The sequence below is a fragment of the Garra rufa genome, chromosome 14 (assembly GCF_049309525.1).
Source record: "Garra rufa chromosome 14, GarRuf1.0, whole genome shotgun sequence".
Taxonomy (NCBI): domain Eukaryota; kingdom Metazoa; phylum Chordata; class Actinopteri; order Cypriniformes; family Cyprinidae; genus Garra; species Garra rufa.
Window position 1 is genome coordinate 855,603 of NC_133374.1, and position 11,347 is coordinate 866,949.

Below are 11,347 nucleotides of genomic sequence, written 5' to 3' on the forward strand. Positions count from 1 at the left end.
TGGGTCGTGGATGGGTATTCCAGCATGACAATGAGCCAAACACACGACCAAGGCAACAAAGGAGTGGCTCTAGAAGAAGCACATTAAGGTCCTGGAGTGGCCTAGCCAGTCTCCAAACCTTAATGCCATAGAAAATCTGTTTAGGGAGTTGAAGATCAGAACTGCCAAACATCAGCCTCTAAACCTTAAAGGAGTGGTTCACTTTCAGAACAAAAATTTACAGATAATTTACTCACCCCCTTGTCATCCAAGATGTTCATGTCTTTCTTTCTTCATTCGTAAAGAAATTGTGTTTTTTGAGGCAAACATTTCAGGATTTCTCTCCATATAATGGACTTCTATGGTGCCTCCGAGTCTGAACTTCCAAAATGCAGTTTAAATGCAGCTTCAAAGTGCTCTATCTAGCGAAACAATGGGTTATTTTCTAAAAATATTTACAGTTAATATATACTTTTTAATCTCAAACGCTCGTCTTGCCAAGCTAGACAAGATGAGCATTTGAGGTTAAAAGTATATAAATTGTTTGTTTTTTTTTTAAAATAACCCATCATTTTGCTAGATAAGACCCTTCTTTCCTTGGCTGTGATCGTTTAGAGCCCTTTGAAGCTGCATTTTGGAAGTTCAAACTCTGGGGCACCATAGAAGTTCATTATATGGAGAGAAATCCTGAAATGTTTTACTCAAAAAACATAATTTCCTTACGACTGTTCTCCATCTCCAGTATATTTGAGCGTATTTACTCAGTCATTTCCCTCGAATCACTACATCATGATAAATTATGCATTTGACAGCATTTATATCCGAATACATATTTTTCCAAGAATAGATTAAACAGTTCTGAGTCCGGTTGATGCATAAACTCAATACAACAATGTAATCCCGATCCAATATAAAGCCATTCATCGGAGTCATTTCTTGTTTAGTATTTTATTATTTTATTATGTATATCCCTGGGCACGTTATACAATGTACATTTACATCATCATGTTAATAATGCAAAGGAGAGCAAGTAGAAAATACAATATTATTTTAATTATAATAATAGCAAAAAAAAAATTATGTGAAGGGTCATAATGCACAGCCAGCACCAAATAGACAGAACGGCATAACTCTGAAAAAAAATGTACTGAATTATAAGTGCCAACATTCAGAATTAAATAAACATAGTATTTGTGATGACCCGAAGCTGACACTAAATTTTTGAGGAAATGTTTGCTCTTTGTAGAGTAAAACACAGGTATATATCATAGTAGCATAGTATCTATTTAGTAAAAATAGACTTTGATTCCTGAACTTACTCTTGTTAAGTACGGCCGCTGCTGTCAGCGGGAAAACTTTTACCCTGCAAGCTCCAATCCAGAAGCCAGAAACACAGAAATGTGTGAAGAAGGCTAATTGCCAACAAGGGTTTTGCCACCAAGTCATGTTTTGGGAAGGGGTCAAAAACGTATTTCATTCATTTAAATGCAAATCTAAAAAAACTATTTTGAAATGCATTTTTCTTGATTTTTTTTTTTTTTGTCATTCTGTCTCTCACTGTTTGAATAAACCTACAAGGGATGCACCGAACGTTCGGCAACCGAAATTATTCGGCCGAAAATAAGAAAAAGCTCTTTCGGTGTTCGGCTGAATAAGCGAAAAGGAAGAATAAATGACCAAACAATGACGTGACACAAACAAATAAGAGGCGTGCACTAATGCAACAAACATGTCCGCAGTGTGGAAGCATTTAAAACTGTCAGAGAAAGACGCAAAAATCATTACAAGCACTGACAGCACGAGACTATTTAGTTAGTGGTTGTTGCTGGTTACTGTATGATGACTGAAATCACTTAATAGTCTTAAACCATTAGTAAGTAAACTACAGTTATGTTGTCTAATACACGCACAAATTGTATTTATTCTGACCGCGCTGCACCAGCTCCTTAGCCAGGGGTCAAAGTCCAAAGCGCCGGGAAAATCTGCGCTGAAAGAGCTTAATGAGAATCATTCATAAATCTGCTGCTGTCAGCAAAAAGTAGTACTGAGGTCTTCTTGCGGCTTTCCGCCAAAATAAAAGTCAACATTCATAAATGTTAGTATTGTAATTTTACTGTTGTTCTGTAAAATAATGTGGCTTAAGTAACACAAAAATAATGATAACAATCAACAGTTCTATTAATACATTTATTATAACATTCTCCTTTGCTCAGCAAGGCTGCATTTATTTGTACTTTAAAAACACATGCCTGATTTAAGAAGGGGGTCTTAAAAATGGCCTTATTAACTTATTAATTTTAAGTTATATTGTGCTTTGTTATAGGCTATAATGTCTACTAGAATGTTAAAAATGTTCAATATTTTTGAATTGTTGTTTTGTAATTGATTTTTTTATTTTTTTATTTTTGAAAACCAAGACAAAACTGTAAAAAGCAAATATTGGCTATTTAATTTATGCAATGGTGAAAAAAATTGGCAAATACATGGTGGACAAAACACGAAAAAACTTCGGCCCAGTGTATAATTTTGTTCGGCTTCGACCAAGAATTTTGATTTCGGTGCATGCCTAAAACCTACCATTAATATTATAGATTGATCATTTCTTTGTCAGTGGGCAACTGTAAAAAAATCAGCAGGGGATCAACTTTTTTTTTTTTTCACTGTACACTATTGAAAAAAACTTTTTTTTGGAATATTAAATATTATATGATTCTGTTTAGGCCACTGAACTTCCTGTCCTGTTTTCTCCTGTTTCCCTCCAGGATGATTCCCTCTGCCAGCAAGACGTTTAAGATCAACGACCTGGCGGCAGGCCGCGAGTACGAGCTGTGCGTTTTAGCGGTGTACGACGACGGCATCACATCTCTAACAGCCACGCGTGTGGTGGGCTGTGTCCAGTTCCACACTGGCGCGGAGGCGGGTCAGTGCCGCTTCATCCCCAGCCAGTTCCTCGGCGGCACCATGATCATCATCATCGGCGGGATCATCGTGGCGTCCGTCCTCGTCTTCATCATCATCCTCATGATCCGCTACAAGGCTTACGGCGGGGCCGACGCAGCCAAAGCCAAAGCACGAGGAGACTCCGGCGTACACGTGCACTCGCAGACCAACGGGAGCCGTCCGGGACGATCCGGCTCCAGGCAGGACGAGCGTCCAGAGTCGCCCGGCGGGAAGGACTGCAAGGCGCTGGTGCTGCTGAAGATGGAGGAGACGCATGAGGAGCTGAAAGTCGAGCTTCCGCCCGTTTGCTCCGAGAAAGCTCTGCCTCCGCCGTCGTCCCGGAGAGCCAGCTTGGGCGGGCCGCCGTCCGACGACACGCAGACGGACAGCAGCCTGACGGGATCCACCATGTCCCTGTGCCTGATCGGGTCCGGCGCCGGCCCGGCCGAACCCCCTCGAAAGGGGCCGCTGGCCAACATGGGGCACCTGCCCAGCGAACTGGCTCGGACTCGGCATCGCTTCTCCTTCGACGGAGACTATGCTCTGTTCCAGAGCCACAGTTACCCGCGACGGGCCCGAACCCGCCGCCACAAATCCACCACCCAGCTGAACATGGACGTGTCGCCGCCCTGCAGCCGGAGGGTGACGTTCAGCAGCACAGAGTGGATGTTGGAGAGTACGGTGTGACGGACTCAAGCGCACACGGCACGTCTACACACACGTTTTTGGACTGTCTGCATATTGACGTTGTTGCAGTAACACACACTCCGTTGATTCCGGTGTCCGTTTTAACACGTCTGAAACATGACACAGCATCTCTGCTGACAAACCTAGTGAGCTGCCTACTTAGACGGCGTCTATGAACGCATTAAATGATTAGAAGTGAATGGATAGACATTCAAAATAAATAAATGCTATTTTCAACATTGATAATAATCAGAAATGCTTCTTGAGCTTGGTGCAAATGCAAATCAGCATATTAGAATGATTAGGATCATGTGACACTGGAGAAGACTGCAGTAATGATGATGAAAATTCAGCTTTGATCGCAAGAATAAATTGCATTTCAGATATTTAAATTTTTTTGGATCAAATAAATGCAGGTTTGCTGAGCAGAAGAGACTTCTTTCAGAGATTTGAACCCTAAATATTTAAACACTAGCGTATATTTATTATATCAGTGGTTCTCAAGTGGTTTTACATCAGATGTTACATTAAATTAAAAGTGGTGATATATTTTTATGTTCATCCACCAACATTTTTTAATCATACAAACTTGTATTTGAATGTGGTCATGTTCTTGGCACATCAAAATCCTGTTATTATTAATGTTTTGAATTCGCTTTTAATTTTTGTTTTTTTCAGTTTAATTTTTTTTTAAATAAATGTTTTCAATAAAAAACTAAAAAAATATATATATATATATATATATATATATATATATATATATATAATTTGGAATTTTTCTGTATTATAATATTTATTCATTCATTTTTAATCAGCTTCAATTTTATATTTTCAGTTTCAATTTTAGCTTCATTTTTAGTATTTCTTTTTATTATTATTACGTAATTTTTATTAGTTTATCAGAACAAACCTGAGACCTTTTTTAGCTCACGACGCACCATTAGAGAACCACTGTTTTGTTATTTATTCACTTGCAACATACAAACATTTACGACGGCATTTTAGTGCTGCATTAAAAATTAGCAGGGTTATTTATTTGTTTGTAATATTTTGAGAATAAAGGTGAAATACTACGAGAAAAGTTTAAATATTTCAAAAATAAAGTCAAAATATTCTGAGAATAAAGTCGAAATATTATGAGAATAAAGTCGAAATATTAAGACAATAAAGTCAATATTACAAGAATAAATTTGAAATACTATGAGAATAAAGTCAAAATGTCTCAAGAATTAAGTCGAAATGTTTCGAAAATAGTAAAATTACGAGAATAAAGAGGAAATTACGAGAATAAAGTCGAAATGTTTCAAGAATAAAGTCAAAATATTATGAGAATAAAGTCGAAATGTTTCAAGAATAAAGTCAAAATATTATGAGAATAAAGTCGAAATATTAAGACAATAAAGTCAATATTACAAGAATAAAGTCGAAATACTATGAGAATAAAGTCGAAATGTCTCAAGAATAAAGTTGAAATTACAAGAATAAAGTCGAAATGTTTCTAGAATAGTCAAATTACGAGAATAAAGAGGAAATTACGAGAATAAAGTCGAAATGTCTCAAGAATAAAGTCAAAATATTATGGGAATAAAGTCGAAATATTAAGACAATAAAGTCAATATTACAAGAATAAAGTCGAAATACTATGAGAATAAAGTCGAAATGTCTCAAGAATAAAGTTGAAATTACAAGAATAAAGTCGAAATGTTTCGAGAATTGTCAAATTACAAGAATAAAGAGGAAATTATGAGAATAAAGTCGAAAAATTACTAGAATAATCTCAAAATATTCTTACAAATATTTCAACCTTATTCTCAAAATATTTCCACTTTATTCTCGTAATATTTTAACTTTATTCTCATAATATTTCGACTTTATTCTCATAATATTTTGACTTTATTCTCATAATATTTCAACTTTATTCTCATAATATTTTGACTTTATTCTCGTAATATTTCAACTTTATTCTCATAATGATTCAACTTTATTCTCACAATATTTCAACTTTATTCTCATAATATTTCGACTTCATTCTCATAGTATTTCGACTTTATTCTCATAATTTCGACTTCAACTTTCAACAAAATATTACAACTTTAACATTGTAATCTTGTCGTGGCACTAAATCACCATCGTAAACATTGAACTTGAAGTCTGGAATCAGTTTGTTTTCAGTGTCACACATTTGCCTCAGAGTGTTTCAAATCAATCATAGTTCAGATGCTGCATTAGAAGGCAGCTCCCTAAGTAGGTGCCTCACTAGGGTTGGAAACAGCACTGATGTCTGTAGTCATTTGATAGAGCACAGTGTGACCCGTCCTGCCTCCTCCCGCGGTCCAAAAGAGAGTCCGTAACGCAGCGGTGCCTTATCTAACGACCAACCGACGGAGGATGCTGCTATCTGAGGTCACAAACATACACTCGTCCCGTCCCGTTCACACAGGTCTCTTTCTTTAGTCTTTTTGTTTACTATGTGATGCCAAGGGTGCAAAAGGAGGAGGAGGAAGTGACTGCGTGATGCTACGCGTCCAGGTGAGCGCTGTGTGTGAATGTGTATATGTCCAATACTTTTCAAAGACTTTTGCACAGAAGACACGAGATATATACGGATACGTATCGCACCAGTCTATACAACAATAAAGAAACGATTACGAAATAGATCTATACAAATCTGCTTTTTCAGGAAGAACGGACCAGGTTTTCTACACTATACGAGGACGATTCGCAGCTGGATGGACTGTTTATGAACCGGTATTGTGCTGATGTGACTGTATCCAAAAATCGGTTTTGTATCTGGCTGGTCTAGATAAAAAAAATAATAATGATAAAAAAAAAAGATGAAATAAGACCAATATCGACAGCAACGACAAATACATATATAAGTATATTAAAATCTCTCGGTGTATGTGTTCTGAAATATGTAAGTCATAGGTGACATGACTTTTTGCGAAACATTTTGGAGTGCTGGCGTACGGTTTTTACATTAAAAACCACGGTCATCAGCGATCCCCACGGTTAGCGTATTCAACTTTGGACCATTTATGCCTCACGAAAAAGGGGATTAAATTTTTTTGTGTGGGTTGACTGTATGAGGTGTTTCTGTCTTTTATTCTTGCACATTTTCCTCACACTTTGGTTTCTCTTGGTGCTCAAAGTGTCTGTAATCGATGAGGCGACCAAAAATACCTCGTCTAATTGTGGTTTCGTGACAATTTCGGATGTTTTTTGGAGGGGTTTTATACAAACACGCTTTCAGATTCCATCTACAGTGGCTCTGCATCAAAATGCATTAACCCTTTGGTTGTGTTGACCTGTTTTCACGAAAATACTAGTTAACATTATCAGAGGATTTATAGAATTTTATGAAATGTTTCTTTCTCTGTTATACTGTGAAAGATTAAGATTAAGTTCTACTGACATGCAACTAATATTTATTAATTTTAAATCAGCTTTTGTTTCTCTGTATTCGGTTTTAATTTCAAATTAGTTTTATTAGTTATTCATTATTGCTTTATATATATATATATATACATACAAGGCTATCAGCACCGACTAACTTAACTATTTTCATTTTATTATTATTAGGTACTTTATGTCTTATAATATTTCTTAAATTTCACTTTTATTTTTATATTTTCAGTTTTCATTTTAGTTTAAAGTACATTTACTTTTTTTTAGTAATTTTGCCATTTTTATTTATTTATATATTTCATTTATTATTCAGTTAAACTTAGCTATTTTTATTTTAATATTATATAGTACTTTGTTTTATATTTCTTAATATTTTAATTTCACTTTTATTTTATATTTTCAGTTTTCATTTCACTTTAACTTTTAGTAATTTTGCCATTTTTAATTTCAGTCAGTTTAACTTTATTTTTATTTTATTATTATTATTAGGTACTTTATGTCTTATAATATGTCTTAATATTTTTTATTCAATTTTATTTTTATATTTTCATTTGTCATTTTACTTAAACTTTTAGTAATTTTGCCATTTTTCAAATTTCAGTTAGTTTAACTAATTTAATTATCCCAGTTATTATTTGAATTTCATTATTATTTAGTACTTTCTTATATTTTTTCTTAATATTTTAAATTCACTTTTATTTTTAGTCATTTTGCCATTTTAAATTTCAGTTAGTTTAACTTTACTATTTTTATTTAATTATTAGTTAGTGCTTTGTCTTATAATATTTCTTAATATTTTAACTTCACTTTTATTTTTATATTTTCAATTTTCATTTTACTTTAACTTTTAGTAATTTTGCCATTTAATTTCAGTTAACATAAATTTAATTATCTAATTTATTATTATTTTATGTTATTGTTATTTAGTACGCACATTTGTTTTTATTTTTTTGTCATTTACATTTTTTAATCTAATATTTATATTTAATATTCAGCTTTATTTCAATTATCAAAATTTGTAATAGTTTTAGTTATAATAAGTACACTGATTCCTACAGCTGTTTTCATTTCTAATTAGCTTTATTTCTGCACTTGTTCCATTATTTACATTTACTGTCTGTAGAGACACTCTTATCAAGAGCCACTTATAAGTGCTTTAGCTTCAAAAATGAGACTGTTATGATCAACAGATGGCACACATGACATTTACAGCATTATCTGCTAGGAACAGAAGTGCTTATTACAAGCAAAAATTACAATACACACTAATACAAATATTAAAATTAAACAGTGAACACTTGCAGAGAATGCAATGAAACCTAGTGCAAATAAACAACCTTGTGCAAGCCTTTTATTTATCTCAATTTTTTTTTTTTATGTATTGTTCAATTTGAGAGTAATTTCACTGAATGGGTGCCATTTTTGTCCTCAGGATATAATAATTCATAGAATATATCAAGGGCTTAGTATTTAGATGAATGGATGCTTTCAACTGATTTCCTATTGAACCGTCACCAACTGAAGTGCAGTGCTCAAACTATTTCAAATAATATAGTGAATTAAGCTACAAACTCCATCATAATGCACAGTGTTTCCATCTAACGTGTATTTTGAGCTGCAGCTGGTCATATGTATGTGTGTTTTAATTATTAGTAAACAAGTTACCTCACCTCAATATGCTCGTAGATTTGTGTTGGATGTCTTCGAGGTAAAAGCAGTTATCCTCGGAATGGAAATATGAAGAGACTATTTTATTTGTTAACATCATACTTTTTTCGCTTATGTCAGTTATTCTCATAAAACTAGTGAGCTAATCCAGTAGTAGTACTGACACTGTCGTAAACATGACTGAAGGCACGAAAAACGAAGCAACAGACAAACCGATTCAATTGAGTGAGTCATTTACGCTGGAACCGCTCCGATTGATTCGAGCTTGTGACTTCGTTCATTCAGTTCGAGCGATTCACTAGCAAAAGAAAAGATCAAAAGAGCCTATTATTTTCAAATCAACCTCTCTTGTAATGACTTTTAAAAGCACATAGTGGTGGGTGTGGGCTCGCGAATCATTTGATTCAGATCGGAAGTTTGGTGCGGGTTCGCGAATCATTTGATTCAGTTTGAAAGTTCAGAGCGCGTATTGCAAATCATTTGATTCAGATCGAAACTTTGGTGCGGGCTCGCAAATCATTTGATTCAGATTGGGAATCCGTAGCGGGTTGGCAAATCATTTGATTCAGATCGGGAGTCCGTAGCAGGTTGGCAAATCATTTGATTCAGATCGGGAGTCCGTTGCAGGTTGGCGAATCATTTGATTCAGATCAGGATTTCGATGTGGGTTTGCGAATCATTTGATTCAGATAGGGAGTTTGTAGCGGGCTCATGAATCATTTGATTCAGATCAGAAGGTCGAAGCTGGTTGGCGAATCATTTGATTCAGATCAGAACTTCAAAGCGGGTTTGCGAATCATTTGATTCAGATTAGGACTTCTATGTGGGTTCGCAAATCATTTGTTTCAGTTCGTGAGTTCGGAGCGCGTATCGTGAGTCATTTGATTCAGATCGGGAGTTTGGTGCGGGTTCGCAAATCATTTGATTCAGTTCGGAAGTTCGAGAGTTCGGAGCGCGTATCGCGAATCATTTGATTCAGATCGGGAGTTCGGAGCGCGTATAGCCAATCATTTGATTCAGATCAGGAGGTTGAAGCTGGTTGGCGAATCATTTCATTCAGATTAGGACTTCGATGTGGGCTCGCGAATAATTTGATTCAGATCGGGAGTTCGTGCAGGTTTGCAAATCATTTGATTCAGATCAGAACTTCAAAGCAGGTTTACGAATCATTTGATTCAGATTATGACTTCTATGTGGGTTCGCGAATCATTTGATTCAGATCAGAACTTCAAAGCGGGTTTGCGAATCATTTGATTCAGATTAGGACTTCTATGTGGGTTTGTGAATCATTTGATTCAGATCGGAAGTTTGGATCACATATCGAGAATCATTTGATTCAGATCAGAAGTTCAGAGCGCATATTGCGAATCATTTGATTTAGATCAGGACTTTAATGCAGGTTTGCAAATCATTTGATTCAGTTCGGGAGTTCGGAGTGCGTATCGCGAAACATTTGATTCAGATCGGGAGTTTGGTGCGGGTTCGCAAATCATTTGATTCAGTTCAGGAGTTCGGGAGTTCGGAGCGCGTATCGCAAATCATTTGATTCAGATCGGGAGTTCGGAGCGCGTATAGCCAATCATTTGATTCAGATCAGGAGGTTGAAGCTGGTTGGCGAATCATTTCATTCAGATTAGGACTTCGATGTGGGTTCGCGAATCATTTGATTCAGATCGTGAGTTCGAAGCTGGTTGGCGAATCATTTCATTCAGATTAGGACTTCGATGTGGGTTCGCGAATCATTTGATTCAGATCGTGAGTTCGAAGCTGGTTGGCGAATCATTTCATTCAGATTAGGACTTCGATGTGGGCTCGCGAATCATTTCATTCAGATCCAGAGTTCGGTGCGGGTTCGCGAATCATTTGATTCAGTTCGGGAGTTCGGAGCACGTATTTCGAATCATTTGATTCAGATCGGGAGGTCGAAGCTGGTTGGCGAATCATTTGATTCAGATCAGGACTTCTGTGTGGGTTCGCGAATCATTTGATTCAGATCGGGAGGTCGAAGCTGGTTGGCGAATCATTTGATTCAGATCAGGACATCTGTGTGGGTTCGCGAATCATTTGATTCAGATCCGGAGTTCGGTGCGGGTTCGCGAATCATTTGATTCAGATCAGAACTTCAAAGCGGGTTTGCGAATCATTTGATTCAGATTAGGACTTCTATGTGGGTTCGTGAATCATTTGATTCAGATCAGAACTTCAAAGCGGGTTTGCGAATCATTTGATTCAGATTAGGACTTCTATGTGGGTTCGTGAATCATTTGATTCAGATCAGAAGTTCAGAGCGCATATTGCGAATCATTTGATTTAGATCAGGACTTTAATGCAGGTTTGCGAATCATTTGATTCAGTTCGGGAGTTCGGAGTGCGTATCGCAAATCATTTGATTCAGATCGGAAGTTTGGAGCATATATCGAGAATCATTTGATTCAGAACAGAAGTTCAGAGTGCATATTGCGAATTATTTGATTTAGATCGGGACTTCAATGCAGGTTTGCGAATCATTTGATTCAGATTTGGACTTCAATGTGAGTTTGCGAATCATTTGATTCAGATTGGGAGTTTGGTGCGGGTTCACGAATCATTTGATTCAGTACGGGAGTTCGGAGCGCATAACGCAAATCATTTGATTCAGATCGAAACTTTGGTGCGGGCTCGCGAA

At 36.1% G+C, this 11,347-nt stretch overlaps 1 protein-coding gene across 1 annotated transcript in view; it reads left to right on the forward strand.

Moving 5' to 3' along the window:
• Positions 1–4,256, forward strand: part of lrfn1 (leucine rich repeat and fibronectin type III domain containing 1) — a 90,380-nt gene extending 86,124 nt beyond the window's left edge. Inside the window, exon 6 of the mRNA XM_073817880.1 lies at positions 2,742–4,256. Within this exon, the coding sequence (XP_073673981.1) occupies positions 2,742–3,606 (865 nt within the window). The 3' untranslated portion in view covers positions 3,607–4,256. The remainder of the gene's footprint in view (positions 1–2,741) is intronic.
• Positions 4,257–11,347: the final 7,091 nt, after the last annotated feature.